Genomic DNA, 19,542 nt, shown 5'->3' with positions numbered 1-19,542 from the left:
ACGTACAAAAAGTGCATTTCATGGTCATAGACAACTGCTAAACACAGGTTCAGTAAGGTACAATACTTATTTTGTACAGCTATTTCTAGCCAAGAACAGCTTTGCTCTGGCATGGTTTGAATTTCATACCAAACTGTGGGATGATGGGAAAATGTTCCATAATTCATTATGGAACTTGAAGAAATATTCAATAACTAATTAATCAGAAATAATAATTATAAATTTGATCTAATGATATTTTAAAATGTTATAGAAGCATTGAGAAATAATTGGAATTTATGACTTCAAGGTGTAGCATTCTAACCGTTTTTATTTTTTTGACTGCGAAACATGGATGCTCCTGGACAATGGTCAGCTCCATCCTCTTCACTTGTCATCTTCACTTGCAAGTCTTCCAGTCCCAGAACCAGCTTCTGGACCCCAGGAATGACACCCGCTTCTGTGGACACTTCAGGGCCCAAGCCCAGACCAGGACCTGGAACGTTCTACACAGGATCCTCCTATTCCTCACCACGAAGAATAATAAGTCCATGGAGCTGGTGTAGCTGATCCAAGGGGAGGAGCATGGGCTCAATGTCGACAGGCACACAGAGCTCATCACCGCACCTGGTGTTCTTTCCAAACCCCACAGCCACACTGTAGGCACCAGACACAAATGAAATCACCCATAACACACAGATGTGAAAACCATGTACTTTAATGTGTCTATCATGACAATGTTTCCACATTCACTTTCAAAGAAAACAGCGTTATCTCTGATCTGTATCTGACATGGATCAGGGTCATGCAGGCATCGATCACCTTACAGTACCAAGGGGTCTCCAGAGAGACCGTATGTGAGCGCCACCTGGTGGGTGAACGTCAGGCTGACGTGTGCTGGGTCCAAGAGGGCATTGCTCCAGTGCATGGTTTATTTTGAGAACATCCCTGTAAGTGCATATCCTTTGTGCTTTACCCATGGTCTCTGATTGCAACCACTTTGAAACTATTGCTTTTGTACTGTACTTTGGACAATATGGCCTGAAGAAACAGTAACATCATCTGCTAGAAACAAAAAAAAAAAAATACATATTTCAATAAAGTAGTCTATTGCATTACACACCTCGGTCACATTTATTTTGGCAACAAGTTTTGGCAGTCCATATAAGATCACATTCAGACAAAAAGAAACACTCTTTGAGAAAGAGTGAATGTACAGATTATATAGTTTTATTTAATAGTTGTATTTTAAGGCTATGCTGAAGGCTATGTTGAGACCAGCGTGCTATTGGAGCCTGACTGACATTCGTGAGAGGTATCTTTCAGTGTTCTCAAACGCAGTGGTCATGGGAGACAACACTAATGGGTATTGCTACAGATTAAGCCACATTAAACCTTTTCATGCACTGAAAAGTGTTGTGTAGAAAGGGAACCTACTTCCACCACTGCAAGGTGCGTGGTCCCTTTCTCCCTTGCATTACATAGCCGTTCAGCTGACTGCCGTGCCGACAATCATCTGACTGGTTAAAAGTCACCACAACTGTCCAATCTGCACCCATCAGCAAGAGCAGTACACCAACCAGAACTCCTCATCACAAAAGCCTATACTTCTTCAGTCAGTGCAAGATAAAAAGACCTACTTCTGAAATGTAAGGCACTTCATTCTGAACTAACTCTCTCAGTCGTTTTCATCACATTATTCAGTATACACAAAAATCCGACTCTCCAGCATGGCATCTCAATGTCTTTGTAAAACACAGGCACGATAAATATTCAAATACAAATACGGTATCTTAATTGCATAGTTCTACAGTGCTGTAGATAATGCATCGAAACTACGTTCACAACAATGTCATTTGGTAAAAAGGACACCTATTAGGTAACAGTTATCTGGAGAGACTTTTTCACCTCAAACTGCAATATAGAGCTAACCAATATATCCAACATTTTAACAGTTACTGTCATGAAGGCATAGTTCTAAATACTTTGCTACACTTGAACAACATTAAACAGTAGAAATATAGCAATCAAGCCTTAGTTACTTATTTAACTACAATCAGTCATACAATACCATGTATACATATATACTCTAAGTATGATTGTTAGAATATTCAAAACGTTGTCTACCAATCTCTGTTTCAGTCCTTGAATTAACATTCCTTCCAGTGTTAACACTAATGCAAATATCTTACATTTAAATCCACAAGTCTCCCTATAGTCCAGAACAATATAAACACTCGTACAGTTTAAAAAAAAATAAAAGAATACATACCCTAAATACTACCGTTAAACACAATGGCAGAGGGCAAGGAATGCCAAACAAAGCACCGTGCAACAACGTGAAATAATTTAAATGTTAGGAAGAGATCAACGAAAGAAGTTTTCCTTTCCTTAGACAGATGGAGTTCTTGAGTTAATGAGCATTGCAGGAGGTATTATTTCCATGATTAAAAGACAAAATAAGAGTCTCAAATACAGCAATATAAGTCAACAGATCCTTTGAAATAGCAAGTAATGGAATGGCAGACTTGGGGATTCCAGAGTTTTGCAGAGTATTGCTTCCTCCTTTCAAGAGAACATGACACATGTTGTAAAGGACGTCTGCAGAGCAACAGCTAACCCGTAGGTCTACCTCATGCAAGAAAATGAAAGCAGGGCACGCCAAATAAAATCACAGAAATACATCAACCAATAGCAGTGCAGCATCTTGTGATGTGCAGAGACAGTCAAGACCAAGAGCTGGAGCCTGAAAGAAGCTACTACCCCCCACGGCTCCATCTTATGGGTGTATACAGTCATGAGAGCTACGCTAGAATGTGAAAGAGTTCATTTTCATCCACCCTCAGAGGCAGCTCTGTTGAACAAGTTTCATTTTGTTATATAGAATCATATAGAATATACAAGATCCTTAGATTATGCTATATGTAACCGTGTGCAGTTTTTTTTCAGATTAACTAAAGAGAAATATATTTCCTATTTGACAATGACTTAAAAGGAACAGTCTGAAGGATTTGTGCACATGGAAGCTCCTGAGGCGCTTTGTGCAGTACAGGATGGAAATATTCAATCTGCTAAAACAGAAGTAACAAAACGAGTGACCTTTGGCCTGTATGACTGAGGTCCCCTGAGGCTCACAAAGACCATCCATGAAGTGTATAATGAGGGGCAGCAGTTGTGGGGGCAAATAGCATGTCAATTTTTTTACTACTGAGTTTATTTTATAAATACGCAAGACAAACGTTCTGAATGGCATGGTAGCCATTTTCTGGGAGGTCACAGGGAGCTCATTTTGGAAAGAATAATTTAATGTAGATTCAGTTCAAATGAAATAAATCTAACAGATCTTTGCAGGAATCATGTAGCTGTAAGATCTACACTTTTGCACCCCCAGCGGGATGTTCACATAGTGCTGTGAACGTAACAAGCGCATACATGCACAATGACTTTCAGTCCACTTATTTTTGGTGATCATTGCAGGGGTTTTTTCTCCCCAAAGAATTTTAGTAATATCAATGGCAGTTAAAAAAAAACTAAGGTCACTTTCTAAATGTTATAATCACATTTCATAATCAAACCGTACATAATTAAATATCTATGTTGTTTAAGTACTGCACGTTTTGATCAAATGAACAATTAGTTCAATAGTAAGTATGTGTTTAATAGCAGGCATTGTATATACCTTCTGGAACAGATTTACATTCAACAAAGGCAATATCTGCATATAGAGGTTATCTTTGTTATAATAATTGTTTATGAACATACTGCTAATTCCAAGAGGTTAGAATTGGGAATCAATAAAAAATATAAGCAACATCTATTTTTTAAAATAGCATTTCTGCACATAATGGTTCTATTGTATGTTGTGCTTTTATGGTCATATTCAGTCATTCCATCAATATGTGCAGTGGTCTTGTTTTGTGACAGCAAATAAGTTAAAAAATATATAGGAGAAATAACTTAGGATGATATAATGAGTTTTCTTTTTTTTTTTTTTTTGCTGAAAAGTGAGGCTTCTGTTTGATTTTTGTCCTTTGTCAGCATTTCAGTTACGGACAATATAGTACTCCTTTAGATATCTTGACTGAGTTTGTTACACAGCCAGATAGATTGCATAACAAAGAAAACCAGATCCCCCACCCCACCCCCCCGAACATAAAAAGGGTAAAGTAAAAAATATTTGCATAAAACACCACTGTCTGTAACCTTCAACTTGGAGTGTGGAAGACATTTTTGCAATAATTGTCGACAATATATTTCACGGGAGTGATGTTACCTGCCACCAGCAGAGGGCGCTGCAGCAGAGGTGTTACGGTGTAAAATGTTAGTAGAGTTTGAGCTAGTGGGTAGCGCTAACACCCGCGATCGTTCTCCTCCATGCTTATGCTGCTCCGCCGGCTGCTGTCGCTGGAGTTGCCCTGGGAGATGGAGCCCAGCAGGGGGTCGCTGGCCTGGACGGGCGACAGGGTGTTGTCCATCAGCATGTCCTCCAGCTTGGAGGCCGCTTTGGAAGGGGTGCTGTAGGCCCCGGAGTCGCCGGCGCTGCCGTTCCCGTCGCTGAAGCTGATGGTTCCGTCGGAGAGGTCCAGCGTGGTTGGCCGGGACAGGTCCGATGCCGAGTGGTGCTGGTGCGGGTACAGGTCCTGGTTGCAGTCTCCCAGGACGGGCTCCTGCTTGATGGCTCGAGCAGCCAGTTCTGAGGAGCAGAGCGCGGAGGAGGCCACCACCGCCAGTCCGTGAGCCCGAGCCTGCATCTCCAGCTCCTGAACACCAGCATAAACACAACAAGGGCCTTCTGTAAGGCACAGCAGGGCATCTCAGGGCTCCTCACCCTCATTCAACTGCTTTAAAAAGAGCACTTCGTTCAATACAAAGTTGTGCAATGAAGACTTCCGAGTATTTTTTTTTTTTACTATGGAGGACTGTAATTTGGATCCTTTACAGCAGTGATTTACAAACTGAGGTCCTCAGCTAAATGGAAAGAATGGTTTACCCTTTATGGACATCATGTTTATATTTGCATGGTTCACTAATAACAAAAATGAACCCTTCCTGGGAAAAATGTCTGGTTTACACATATTTGATAATATTATGGTCATTGTAATTTACTAATACACTTGCACTCAATATCTGTTTGATATACTTTATAGTACCGTATATTATATCCTGTTCTTCGGTAGTTTGTATACTTCCACATACTAGCATCTTAAAAGGCCACTGCCCAACAGGCAGTAGTGGCAGTTGGATAGCAGGCAACCATTCTATTGGGAAGGGGGGTCATTTTAGGGGTTCTTGAGAGTAAAAAACAAGGGCATCCCCGCTTTACAGAGACAGAGTCATTCTCCTGAGCTTCCCCTGGTGTGGGTTACCTGTATCCGCAGCATCAGGTGCCTGTTAGCATGCTCCAGTCTCTTCTGCCTGTTCTCCAGCTCCTTGGCTCTCTGCTGCTCGCGCTGAAGCTTCCTGATGTAGTCTACAGAGGCCTTCAGAATGGTTCCCTTGTTCCATCTCATGTCCCTGAGGGTTCAGATGGACATTGCCAAGCAACGGGAGCAAAACATGAACAAACAGAAAAGAGAAAACAAGAGCAAACAGAAGTTATGAGAACACTACAAAAATAGTTTTACTTTCAAAAACACGCATACTAAAGATTTATGCAGACAAAATATGTTTTTTATACAGCTACAGATATTGGTCTACAGTAAAACTGTCTTTACAGATCCTGTTTGGTACGGTGAAATAAATAAAAAATCTGTTTGATAACTTACGGATCATTTGATTTTGGAATCAAGGTTCCCAGTTCTTTGATGCGATCATTGATGTTAAACCGTCGCCTCCTCTCAACTAAAGAAATTAGGGCAGAGGTGGAGAAGATGGGCAAAGTATTTCAGACACTCCATTTCAACAGAACACAGTGAAATTACCTGTCCTAGCTGTGCTCTTTTAGTGGGTAAACCTCAGATTAACAATACGTTTAATGGTTAACTACTGACTTCCGGAATACTTTCTAAATTCACACCACTGTACACTAACATTACATTTTCTGCACACCTGAAAAAAATATACAACTGAGGAGTAAAAAGTAGTAATACAATTTTTTAAGTCGTTTTCAGTAACAAAATTAACAGACATTACAATAATTACAAGCAATTACAACGTACTTAAGTTGTGGTTGTCTTTCTTCTGCCTCTCCTTGGCAAGAGCTCTGACTTCAGCTTCTGCAATCAGAGAATAATTTTAATAATCTCTCACACTGTCACACTATGAATGTAATTTAGTTAGTGACAAATTGCAAATGTCTATCAATAATGATTGCAGTGTGCCGATGGCACACCAAATTCTTAACTCGAGACACAAAGACTGCACATTGCTATGCGGGTAGATAAGAAAGGGGTTGTTTTCTTTTCTTTCTTTCTTTCAAGTCACCAGGACATTAACACAAAAAACCCACAGAATTTGGGGATTAATTGCTTGATTAAAGTAAAATACCACCAGAGACTGGAACTGCTGAACAATCTCACCTCAGCTCTAGTAAAAAAATAAAATAGAATAAAAATAATAATAAATAAATAAATAAATATATTTGCGAGACTGGTTCATTAGATTTTGAATATATCATTCCATATTGTGTGCAATATTGCATACAATCTTTCGTGATATTTCAGAGCCATTAGTGCCACAGCATTTGGAAAGCCTTTCAAATCAACATCCAGCCAGTGCAATGAGAATAGAGTGAACCGTCACATTTACAGTCGCACTAATTTAATTGTAATATTTTAGTACATTCAGCAACAGCACACCGGTTAAAATGTTGAGGAAAACCTTTAAGGGAAGAATTTGCACAAGTGCCATGGTTTAAACTCGGATAATAACACACGATAACATACCTACGGGAAACCCTTCAGGCCTTTGATAGTTTTCAAACTTGCCACAGGATCCAGGCTTGTCCAGAACGTGCATCATGGCAGGAGCTGGGTTAACTAATTATCACATTTTGTTTGTATATGTATGTATATTTTTCAATATATAACACATGCACAATTTATATATAAATATATGTAGTATGCATGTATGTACACAATTGAATTGCACACAATATGGACATATGTATAGTACTTGCAGGGTATTTTAAATGAGGAAATGAGATTTATTTATGTTATGTTTAGTAGTAATCCAAACAGTGCAGTCATATTTGGTTAAACCATTAAATAATTTAGATGGGATTTTCAAATTGCATTTTGTATGTACTTTTTGCCATTAATCACAAGGAATAATAATAAAAATAAAAGTGAAATAAGAGTAATGAATCTCATACCTCATTTCTGTCACAAATTATTACTTAACAATTATAACATTCCAGAACTTGCTTGTGTGAACTGTTCTAAATGATCAAGTCTGAATCAAGGCATACAGAATATAACTAGATATAGGAAATCATCTGCTAGCTAAAATCAGCATTTCAGACTGACAAGCTTCTAGAATCAGACTATTCAGTAAATCAAAAAAATTTCCATAGATGAATCAAAAAACACTGTCGCAGGTCATCCAGTCAGGTTAGATTTCTCTACTGTTCCTTAGCCTGAAAGGGTTGCGTACACTACATATCTAACTGGCATCATGGCAGTTCAGATGTACAGGATTTAAAAAATCAATTTTAAAGCAGTTAACCTGATTACAAATACTAGTCATGGCCAGCAGGCATTACACTACATTGCCTAACAATACAAAATTACAACTAGTGTACGCAAAATAGAAAATGACAATGGAAGCAAGGTAAAGGAGAATTGTTGTCAGCATAAGAAAGAAGGAAGAGACCAACCTGAGAATTCCCTTTTGATGTTGTTTAGGTTAGCGGGGCAGGAGTTGCTAATGGCTAGGCCAGGTGGGGGTAACCCCTGGTTGCTATACATTTCAAGAAGGTTGGCAGATACTGGAAGCTAAGGAGAGCAGAGGCCATACGTCAACAATGAAAATGAAACAGAGTTTGATTCCACAGAAGACAGGACCACATTTTCTGAAAAGTCCACATTACAAAGGCAGGCATTTCAGTGGTTCTTCCTGATTAATTAAATGAAATTACTTCTATGCTGATTCATATTTTTTGAAAGCTGGCATACACTACCAATAGGCAATGGCTGTAACAATTTGCTTTAATACACTGTCAGTCAGATGATACTTTCAATATGGTGCAATTATGCTTCACAATTCAGGTAACTAGCAAATGAAACAACAAAGCACAGGAGCCATTCTTACCGTATTGGTCATTTGAAGACCAGGGTCCATAAGTCCCAGGATATCATCATTGTAACTTGATTCCAAGCTAATAATGTCATCAATGACATCGTCCATCTGCAAAGAAAATGAAAGCAACTTATATTCAAGACATCATAACGTTTGATATAAAAAAACTGACCATTAAGAAACAGTGATACAGTACATAGCATATTCTGTAAAAATATACCTCCAATTTTTTAAAACAAATTGATCTAACATATTGCAAACTGACTGGCAACACAGTCCCACAATACAAGCTAAAAATAAGTCCAATCCCTGGGATAACTCTGACCTTGTTTGCACCTCAAATGCTTTCAGGTCACATAGTAATCATTATGACAATAACCCTATCCTCGTGGGAACTCGCAGATAGCACAAAAATAATGTTGTCTGCTAAAACTGTGTCTCTGTTGAGGGGGCATACAATCCATTAATCCACTGAATTAATTTATTTTTAAACAAATAAATATTAATAAACATAATTTTGCATTAATTTCAGTCACCACTGAACTTGTGTAAAAACCTACATTAAAAAAAGCAATGCTTGTTTATATTTGTTTCCTAAAGTGACAATGCGGTTAGATAAAAGTATGTTTTTCCTTGACATTCTTACGCACCTAACCACATCAAAAAACTGCACTGTACAACATTCATTTTCTACATAATTAAATGAATCTCTAAAACTGATGTTATCAGATGCAATCTGTCTTTGATGAGAGTTTCCACAGCAAAGTAATGAAATAAATAAAAATAAGGAGTAAAATTGCATTTTCTAGTGTCGAAGTGTTCTTTTGTTATCACGTGAAATGAATACACAATTCAAACTATTTCAGCTCCAATTTTTTGATAAGGCAAAACAAGGAGATAAAAACATAATGGGAGAATGTTGCAAGCAAATACTGCTGAACCAGAGGTACTCCTGATTTGGGAAAACCTCAGCATTGGACTGTCAATTATTTTGAATTTGGGCTGAATTTGACTGATTCATTTTCACGAGAAGCAGAATAGGTTGTTCAGTCCAAAGAGATGTTTTTCATTATTACATACTCTTTGTTTTTACACTTCATTAAAGGCAAGACAGACATTTCACGAGCGCACACACACAAACACGCACATGCACATCACGCACGCACACGCACACATACGCACACACATACGCACACACACACACACACACACACACACAGACACACACACACACCCTTGCAGGTGCTCAATCACCCACCTCTTTCTCACAGTTGGAGTTAAGAGTCAGTAAGGCCATTGGGCTGTTGGGGGCGCTGTTTCCCGGCCCCGGGGGCATCCCGTGCTCGGAGGGCTGGTTGGGGCAGGGCAAGCTGACCGCCTGGTTTGTGAGCTTGTTGCCCAGAGTGGTGGACAGGTACTGCTTCACCTGCTGCCGCTGGGCCTGCTGGATGTGGTACTTGGTGGGGTTTTCAAGGTGGGTCTGCACCTGAGAGGCACCCAAACAAACAACAGGAATACAAGTGTGATATGCAGTTATACGAGATCCATGATTATTATCATAGCAACCCTCCACATTATGGGAACACTCATCCTTGCTTGCAGCGATACTGATCTTCTTGGCATTCTGCATAAAGTGGACGCAGTCAGTTACTTATTTGCATGGCACTCGTTGAAAAACTGTTATTTAATTAATATATTGCTTTTTGTTTTAAAGGATGATTCAGCCAGAGCCAGTAACACCTTGCCTCTAATCTAATTTTGGCTTTTACAATCCAGATTTGGTGTATGTGAGATCGACGTGTGACGCATTCATTAATTTAATTTTGGACAAACCCAAAAGTCTGAGAACAATTCAACGTGTCATGAGCATTCTAATTAACTTATGCTAGTGCCATGTAAACAATTTTCCCAAGACATTAAGACATGAAAATGAATTATCAAAAGGTAGCATTTCCTTCAAGGCCTTCCTTTAAATTCAAAGCGTTAATGATTCAAAGACAGAAGAAAATACTTCAAAACCTTTACAAGCTATCATTCCATCTATAACCATCAAAGAGGAAAAAAATCTCAGTTTAAATAAATTAAAACACATAATATGAATAAATTTAGCGTACATGACAAATTCTTACATATATTTTAAAACGCCAATAAAGCTCACCTGATAATGGTTGTATTCAAGCATCTCCAGCATATTGAAATATGTATATTCCGTTTGTATGTCGGTATTAAGATATTCCCTTTGCCTGACTAGTCAAATGGAGCATTGGATATGAAAATAACAAGCTCAAAAAAAGGAGAAGATTTGCTTGCTGCACGTCTTAAAGGCAACAACCTGATTAGTCATGCATTTAAAGGAATCTGAAGAAGACACAGGGAACCTTCTTCACGTTGTGTTATTTTATCTAGAATATGAATTTATGGCTTTATAGAGGTCATTTGACGTCACAATCCCCGTTTCACAAAAGGCTCTTTCTACTGGTGGGTTGGTAGTCTCCACACTGGCACTTGCTTACGGCTAACTACCATTTCATCTTTAGTTCCGCTCATCCGGCATAGAACACTGTTTGTTCGAAGCAGCCAGTATTCCTACTACTTCTGACTTAAAACGAGGCAACGAATGACATTACAAACTGCTGTTTGCAGGAATTCAGAAAGTTCATCTGCCCAGACAGGGCTTTCTTCAACATTTACACGAGTTGTGTGCGTGTGAGTTAAGTACGCATGTGTGTGTGTACGTGCGTGTGCGTGCGTACTTATCAATACATGCCTGTGTTTCTCACCGTGGTCAAGAAGACAGATCCAGTAAACCATCTCTGAGCAGCTGTTTCGTTGCAGGCAAACAATAATTCAGTTTGACTGTTTAATAATATGGGGAAACAGACAATTACAGGATGAATATTTCCATTCTCTGTGATTCCCAGTCAAAGCCCACAGTCATTGTTCAGCTCTTCTCCTACAGTAAGTATGCCAGCCTTGTAGACCTGCCATACAAACACCAGTGAGGCAGGTTTCATTCACATTAAAGGGACAGATCACTTGCCACTTTCTGAGCATTTTAATGTTTTCAATTGGCTCAGAAAGGTTTTGTGTGCAGAGGAGGATATTTTAGATACTCACAGAAGTTTCTGAAAACCTGCTGGCTTCATAATGGCAGGTGGCCCACAAGGCATTGTGGGGTTTATGGTCTAAAACCTGGCATAGGCATGGGTGGGCGATGAACCCCTAGATAGTATCCTGGCCCACAGATTTACCTTGGTTGAACCACCACACCTCATTGTGAAAGCCCACCCAGGATCCTCTATGCAGGCCCAAGTATATGATACGTCTGGCTATGCTGCTGGGTGTAAAGCAAGAAAATACAGATAACTCCAAAGCAAGGCTTGTACGGCAACATTATGCCTCCAGAAGCTGTATGTACATATTACCATATTATTACACAAATGATTTTAATATGGGTTTCAACTGGAACTATTTCTCAAGGAAAGAAGTACTGGCTCAATATAAAAATGGATATTTTTATTATTGTAAATGAATGCACTGTACTTGATGCTTTGGAGTTAACTGGTATTTGTGTATTTTCTGGCTTCAGACCATGAAGCTTCTAGAAGAGATCAACATGCACACTACTTGTCTTAGGTGGTTGGGCTGGGAATGGCAAATCCCCTTTGGTAAATCATTTGTAAAAGAAAAAGAAACTCACTCCTGTCCACACTATTTATGAAGTCAGGAAGCTGACATCACCATCTTGGACATTTATAAAGTCTTAACAAAAAAGAAAGTGTGCACAAGAGTTAGTTTATTTTTCTTTTACAAATGATTTCAGGCCTTGAACCCCCTAATGCCCCTGTACCAGCCTCTCAAACCCTGAAGGAGATTAGAAACTTCAGTAAATAAATAAAAAATAACTTTCATCATGCAAAATGTTTTAAATAAAATAACTTTTTGGGCCAAACAAAAACAAATACTAAAAGTGAAGTAATACCAATTAAGTAAACTCACACACACCATGGGTTAACTAGAATATAAATGAACCACATTCCCATTTGAAATAGCCTAGATAATAAACACTTTGGCCTTATTTCTGTTGTATGTCAGCATCTATTTATTAATTTAATGTACCAACAAGAGCTTACTACTGGAGTCATACACACTGATGCAATGAAATACAATGCTATAAGAGGGGGAAGACTGTTACATTTTTTGTGACAAAATATTTAATTGCAATTGTCCGCCAGGATAATTCCTCAATTATTATTATTTGTTTTAAAACCAGGATTGTGCAACTTTAGAAGGGTGGTGTATGTCTTTTTTTTTTTTTAAACATCAGTATATACCAGTAATGGTTCATTCTTATTTTGACACACATATTTGATGAAAATGTTAAGTAAAACATTTTCATCAAGAATACTATTGCATGGCGAAAATGTGAAAGATATAATATAGTATGCGATTCTAGATTATGCTGCCTTTTTGCTTTAGTAAAGGAAATGTTTTCTTTAAAATTTTGAGTAAACAATTAGCCTATCAAGTGCAGGGTGCCTGCTTGGAGACCTGGAGCTGATGTCTGTCCTATTGGAGACAGGAAGGCTTGAGACCATGTGACCTTTTCATCAACCATGAGACTCGTCCATGTAAAAAAAAAAAAAAACATGACGATTTACAATAGTGCAATAATCACATAAAAGGAAGATCGGCCCTTATTCTAACGTACACAGACTTGTGTTGACGCGTAGTTTACCAGCTTCCGAGCAGGACCATGTGAACTAACATGCTCCGGGCACAGTGGACTGTCTCTGAGATTACACCATGTCACTGTGTGTCTTCATGAAGACAACCTTTTGTTCTTATGAACTGTCAAAATTGTTTAATGCTTCCCTTTTGCAGATACTCATCCGATGGCATGTCCTTTTGGGTGACTTGTCTGCTTTAAAGGGCATGGGTCACACAGTTGTGGTCGTACTGAATTGTAAGACAAGGGAAGGAAAAATATAATTGTTCCATAAATATTTGCGTAAGAGTTTAAACAAAACAGTGTTATTTATATATGCTAAACTGTTCCTATTTAAAAATGATTTGATGGGTTAAGATAAAATAAAATTTTAAAAATTGGTTAGATTTAGTTTGTTTACTCACTTTAAAATGACATGTTATGTGAATCATGGTAATATTCTATAATACTGTTTCTTATCATCATCAAAACACACTATAAAAGAGGCCCACAGAAATTGAAGATTTATTTGCAAGATTATCCACGTCACATTTTTAAAGCATTATACACCTACCTCCAATGGAAACATATAAAAAACATAAATTTTACTACAAACTCCACATATTTATATATACTAGAGAAACACATCTTGTAAAAGATCTGATATTAAAGATTAACCTGCTCCCTTTTTAAGCTGCCATTTAAAATAGTCTGCCTATTACTCTCTTGATGAATGGGCAGGCATCAATAGGACACAAGCGACACAACATGAAAAGACAAAGTAAGAAAAATAAACTTCCTCTTACTATAACCTGTAAAACGCTTTCACCACAAGGATAGTATTTTTCTCTAAAAATGACTTGAAACAGACAATGACAGATATGATAAACCCTGAGAAAACAAGCATGTTCCATGTTCTACACAATCTATGTTCTATGTGTAAAGGAATCCATGCAACATCAAATGTTTTCCTTGTCTGTGACATGCAGAGTAACTGACTGTGCATATTTGTGATTCAGGAAAAAAAATTGCTAACATCCGACCAATTCATGCGTTCAGAAATCCTCATCACGACGATTGATGGTTTAAAAAGTATCAATACTGACGTTTCAAATGGTGATCCTAAAGCCTTCCATATTTCTGGTTCATAAAGTAAAAAAGTTCAAGAAAAATCTGTGCCAACATCAACGCTGTCATGTTATGACAAAAATGTAAAAGGTGCCCCTAATCTCTGTGACAAATCGAGATAAATGTGTGAACTTTCCCTGCTAATAGCAGCATCCAAGTGTTACATTTCCAATTATTAGAATAAATTGATTTGTAAAATGAAGCAAGAACTGTCGAGGGCCAAAACAAACCACATAAAAAAAATCTTCTCACACACACCAAAGCATTCAGAAAAGTCTTTCCTCTGTTATTACTGATTTATTAAAAGTAAAGTGGGACACATGCATTTCTGGTATTTCTCATACATTTTTCAAACCCCCCTTTTGATGTAATCATTTTTTATTCTAAACTTTTTTTTCTCCCCTGATACAGAAAGAGCATAACTGAATGACTGTTTGACGCCCAGGGTCAATTATCATTGGTATTTAACACTGACAAATAACCAGGCGTAACTTCACAAACACAGTTTGGTAGGTTTGGGGATTGCTCTACTCAAAACTGTGAACAAAAAAAGACAATTATGTTGATTATTATTTGAATCCAGCCATGGATTTTTGTCATTGCAAAAACTAAAAATCCCCGTCGATCTTAAGGGGTTTCTTTTAATCCCATACTCAAAACCCCAGGGCACTCTTTCTGTTCCCTCTATTAAATGAATTAAAATGGCACTTTTCCCCTCTCTTTATGAAGACAGTTTGACTATTATGAAGTTTCATTTTTGCACTTTAAATTCACACACAGTGTATATCTCCTTGTTAGCACTTTTAAATTAAAATATATAATAACAAAACTTATAAGAGCACTCTCTGGGGACATGGGAACTCCCATCAGTTTTAGGACTTGGTTGTGTAGTTTTTTTTCCTTTTTTCATGCATGATTGTATCCATGCCCCAGGGGATTCTCCTTTTTTGAGGTTACATTCAATTCAATAAAATATGCACAAGAGATGTCTTTCATTTGATATGAATGTAAAAATGAGTTTGGCTACACTATTACAGTGTATTTTAACTTCAAAGGGCAATGCTGAGGTTGTGCCATTGCGTATTTTGTCATGCAAGCCTTGCTTGGCTAATATCCATTACGTAAAAACAAAGAAAAACTTCCAAATGTCTTTTGAAAAAGCCTGTATATGATGTCTCACTCAAATACTTGAAGGTCAACTGGCCAAAAATGTAGCGTTCTTAAAAGAGACTCGCTATCTATCTAGTCTAAGTTTGTTTTTGTTTACTTTAATTATCTTTGTTGCATATGAGTGAACTTTGAATGTTCAATGTGCAAATACTCCCTTTACTGCTGTTCATTGTGTAAAACAAAATTATGTGAAAAGCTGTTCTTGAAAAATGCAAGCTGGATGAATAAAACAACACACTGTACGATGCACATTAAATGGCAATTTGAGAATGATCTCAAGTGGATCTGAGGTTAAGCATCTGCTTATGTACCATCACAATATACTACTGTGATGAGGACTGATCTATTGAGAAAAGTTCACATTAGGGCACAGTAGTTCCCATGATCAGTCTAAACAGGGAGAAGATAGGCGGGCGGGCGTGTGCCCCCACCCCACCCACACGACAACATGGGCCTGGAATAAAAGGGAACAGTGACGGGAGGGGGTGTGTGAGGTCACACAATGAGGCTGGCTTTGAGCAGCAAGACCCGCACCCTGTTAATTACTGCCCTCATCCCTCAGAAAGCCTGTGGGATGAGGTGCAGGTTTGTTCTTTGCCCCAGTTCTATTTTTACCATGTACTTAACCTACTATAGTATTCTACAAAGCGTACCAAGTTTACTCATTTATTCACTTCCTTTACCAATTCAATTACCTAGCATACCCAACATTTATCCTTTAAGAAGACATACCAACATCAGAGTGGAGCCAATGAAAGACAATTTAAGAGCATAATTAAAAGTACATAAACCTAAGACTAATATTACAATACCTCGTATGTCAGTATTCACACAGTGCCACTCATTGATCTATAAGTCATAGCTTCCTTGTATTTTCCTTGCACTAAAACACCTTACTCACAGTGTGTAATAGTGATCTCTACAAGCCACATTAAATCGAGCTACACATCGTGTTTGGTGTAATTGAATCACTTTTCCAGGCACAAGGACTTGCCCAAGTTCAGTAAAACTGAGTCACACGAGTGGCCTCAGTCAGTACGATGGCTCACCAATAGACTGGCAATGACAAAACAAGTTTGGTATGGGTGACCAGGGAGGGGAGGAACGACCAGAGATTACCAAATGGGATGTACTGTAAGGTCTTTATGTAGAGTTCGCTTTTCTCAGAGACGTCCTCAATTTTCTACCCCGGTTAAGAAGTCCCAAGTCAAAAAGCTTGTATTACTCAAAAACACCACATCTTATAAGCAAAAACAAAACTAAAAAAATAATTTCATAAAATTTAAAACTTATTTTGAGTGTAACCCATCCTATTTTTTATAACAAACAAACCATATCACACAGTTCCCTTTGCACTAATGTTCTAACAACAGTAGTGTGGAATAAACTCAACAACCGTATGGCTATGACTGTAGAACCACTATCCCACACTGACTCTGACACAACAGACCCTCCAGCTCCTCATGATACATGTATGAAACAGTCCAAATATGGAACATGAAACCAAATAAAACAACTCTTCCTGATGATTCCAAATTATATATTGGATCAATTCCTAAGATTACATTATACTACTTATTTACTTATTTTATGTGAGGTTATTAAATAAAAGAAATGACACACTCTTGTCATATTATTAAATAATTTGTTTAAATCCTCTGGGAAAACAGGCTTTAATTTGAATTGAATATTTTAAAAGGTAGCTCAATGATAAGGAGTGTGTTAGTGCCAAAAGTGGGAAGGATTATAATTGTACATGCATTTTACTTGTGGAGGTTTATCCGAGTCATAGGCATAATGTTACCCAAGGAGAAAGGTCATCTCCATATCATCATACAGGAGCAACTCCTCAATCGGGTTGGCTGAGTGGCTGTACTCTGCCTATGCTAGTATTAACTGTACTCTTCCAACAAAAATGGAAAGAAAAGCTGTACTGGGAAGTGCCTATGTTGCAGGAGACATGATAGCATTTCAAAAGAAAATAAGAGATAAAATGTGGTTTAAACTGACTTGAGCATGAACTGACATTAGCATAGCAAAACACAGTATCGTCATGGAAACTGAAAGCATTGATTCTTTTTCTATCACAGTGCCACTGTGACTCCCAGCTCTACTGTCAGAAGACTCTTAACCTTAATAAGTGATTAGAATGTTCTAAAATGAACATTCTAATGCTGATGTAACAATCACTACTGGTAACTGAAAGTAACTGGGTTCTAGAACACTGACTTAGAATTCTGAAATTCTGAAAAAACTATAGATTAGATTAACTAAATTAGCACAAAACTGTACAGCCTTGGGTAAAGTTGTGAGTTAAACCTCCTATATCATTATTTTTCAACAAAGTCAACCAAGAGGCAGGAATAAATTAATCTCATCCATATTTAATAATAAATAATCATTAAGTATCTACAGTAAATAAAACATAATTCAATGGTTTAAAAAAAACAAAATCCTGACAAACCACAATGACCACAGTCAATGGTTATGAAATACCTAATATGAAAGAGGGCCTTTATATTGCATAACTGATGAAATATCTGAAAAACCCTTCCCTCCCTCTTTGATCAGCCCTGGAGAGGAGAGAGGAGGGATTGGGAAGGGCTGCGTGCGTCAGCTGGTGCCACGTGAAGGGGAACGTGTGCAGGGCTCCTTCAGACGGGCTGCGCACCGGCACGCCGCTCCCTCCTCGGTGCGGGACAGCCAGCTCGTACGCCGCCGCACGCGTGAGGCTCAGGAGCCGGCTCGGCACCGCCGGAATGCGCGGCCTGCTCTCAGACGCCCTGTCACAGCGTAGCGCCGAAAGATGAGCGCAGCTGTCTGAGGTGCCGTAGATAATGCACTCTTCAAAGCACAGTGCAGAAACACTACAACTGGCCTACAAGGCTACTGACCAAAACAAGGATGAGAGCTCATATGGTAGCAGCGCACGCGTCTTTGCACTGGCTGTTCAGAATGACGCCCAAAATGGCCTCCAATCCACAGAAACTCACTACTCTGTATCCAATAAGTTCAAAACCAAAGGACAGGGGAAGTTGTTTTTTCCTTTTTTGCTTATAGACTGTGGAACAAACTGGTTCTGCACATCAGAAAGGCATCAAAAGTAATTAATTTTTAAATGACAACTGAAAACTCATCTTTTTTACCTTAGCTTTTAGTTTATTAGGCTTTACTTTATGCTTTTATTCTTGCTTTACCTTCATGCTTTTATTTATGATTATTTTATTTTAATTCTTGGTGTTTTCCAAATATAAAAGCAAAGTATGCAGTCTTATATGCAGTAAACTGTTTTCATTCAGATGTTAATTTATACAACTAAGTATTGACAGCCTGATATAATCATTATTATTTTTGCTAATCTTGTTTAATGTTTATACAGTTATGTACCATCACAAATGAAAAGTAAGCATAACACTGAGCCACATAAAGCTCATCAATCAAATAACCATCCAACATCTACTTCTCCTGGAATCTTGGGAAGAGAACTGAAGAAGCAGGTGTTTCTATTCTCATCTCAATCTTCACGCAATATTCTGATTCATTTTTACTATTTCCCAAGGAAAAAAAATTATAGCTTTTTTGTGTGTAAATTTATGCTGATGGACATCTCAGTCTAAAATAGCACTTATTAATACTAGCTTCCCCAAAAATATATCTTCTCAGAAAGAAATCAGCTGAGGCAAACATAAGATGCAAACCTTTATGGGTAAGGTAAAAGAATGCAACTAAAGCAACAGAGATAAAAACCCTACATAAAATTTAAACATAAACAAACGGCAATGATTTTCAGGAAAATAAATTACTACTACCATTTGTGTAAAAATTGTATGTGAATTTAAATTAATTAATTAATTACTGGTTCTACTTATCTATGAATTTATTTAAAGTTTCAATGAGCTCACTCGTCTAGAGTTAGGCTGAGGTTAAGGTCAAATGTCACTTGAGTAACTGAACTTAAGATACCACGACTGGTAGACACTCAATGGCAATCTATGAAAAATAAAATCTTTTTTTTTACTTCTTTAAACCAAGAGAGACTTTTGTTTATATGACCCAGCATGTGTTTTAGTGTTCCTCTGGGGCCCAAGCTTTTCATTCTGGTTAAAAGTAGACGACATTTGGGTGAGCAGTGCCCAGATGACACAGGCTGCTCAGTTCAGAAGCGGAACAGGGAACAAAGACGCATCTTCTTTATGAGTGTAGCGTGCCTTTGGCCTAGAGCAAGAATGATAAAGAATGTCCCTTCTCAACTTTTCACAAGCAGAATAGGAAACATTGTCTGACTTATGAGCGATTAACAAAATCCACTTGCAAACTGG

At 38.0% G+C, this 19,542-nt stretch overlaps 1 protein-coding gene across 4 annotated transcripts in view; it reads right to left on the bottom strand.

Moving 5' to 3' along the window:
- Positions 1-679: 679 nt before the first annotated feature.
- The window catches only part of mitfa (melanocyte inducing transcription factor a), a 45,993-nt gene continuing 27,130 nt past the window's right edge, over positions 680-19,542 (bottom strand). For 3 of the 4 annotated variants that reach the window (XM_035388235.1, XM_035388237.1, XM_035388238.1), the window contains exons 3-10: positions 9,476-9,703; positions 8,230-8,325; positions 7,796-7,913; positions 6,864-6,956; positions 6,138-6,194; positions 5,745-5,820; positions 5,346-5,493; positions 680-4,739 (exon numbers count right to left, since the gene is read on the bottom strand). In XM_035388235.1, coding sequence (XP_035244126.1) covers positions 4,329-4,739; positions 5,346-5,493; positions 5,745-5,820; positions 6,138-6,194; positions 6,864-6,956; positions 7,796-7,913; positions 8,230-8,325; positions 9,476-9,703 — 1,227 coding nt within the window. In that variant the 3' untranslated portion in view covers positions 680-4,328. The remainder of the gene's footprint in view (positions 4,740-5,345; positions 5,494-5,744; positions 5,821-6,137; positions 6,195-6,863; positions 6,957-7,795; positions 7,914-8,229; positions 8,326-9,475; positions 9,704-19,542) is intronic. The other variant, XM_035388236.1, reaches the window with a different exon arrangement.

Source organism: Anguilla anguilla, chromosome 13 (genome assembly GCF_013347855.1).
Source record: "Anguilla anguilla isolate fAngAng1 chromosome 13, fAngAng1.pri, whole genome shotgun sequence".
NCBI classification, from domain to species: domain Eukaryota; kingdom Metazoa; phylum Chordata; class Actinopteri; order Anguilliformes; family Anguillidae; genus Anguilla; species Anguilla anguilla.
The sequence above is the reverse complement of the archived record's forward strand: the minus strand, read 5'-3'. Positions and strand labels throughout refer to the sequence as shown.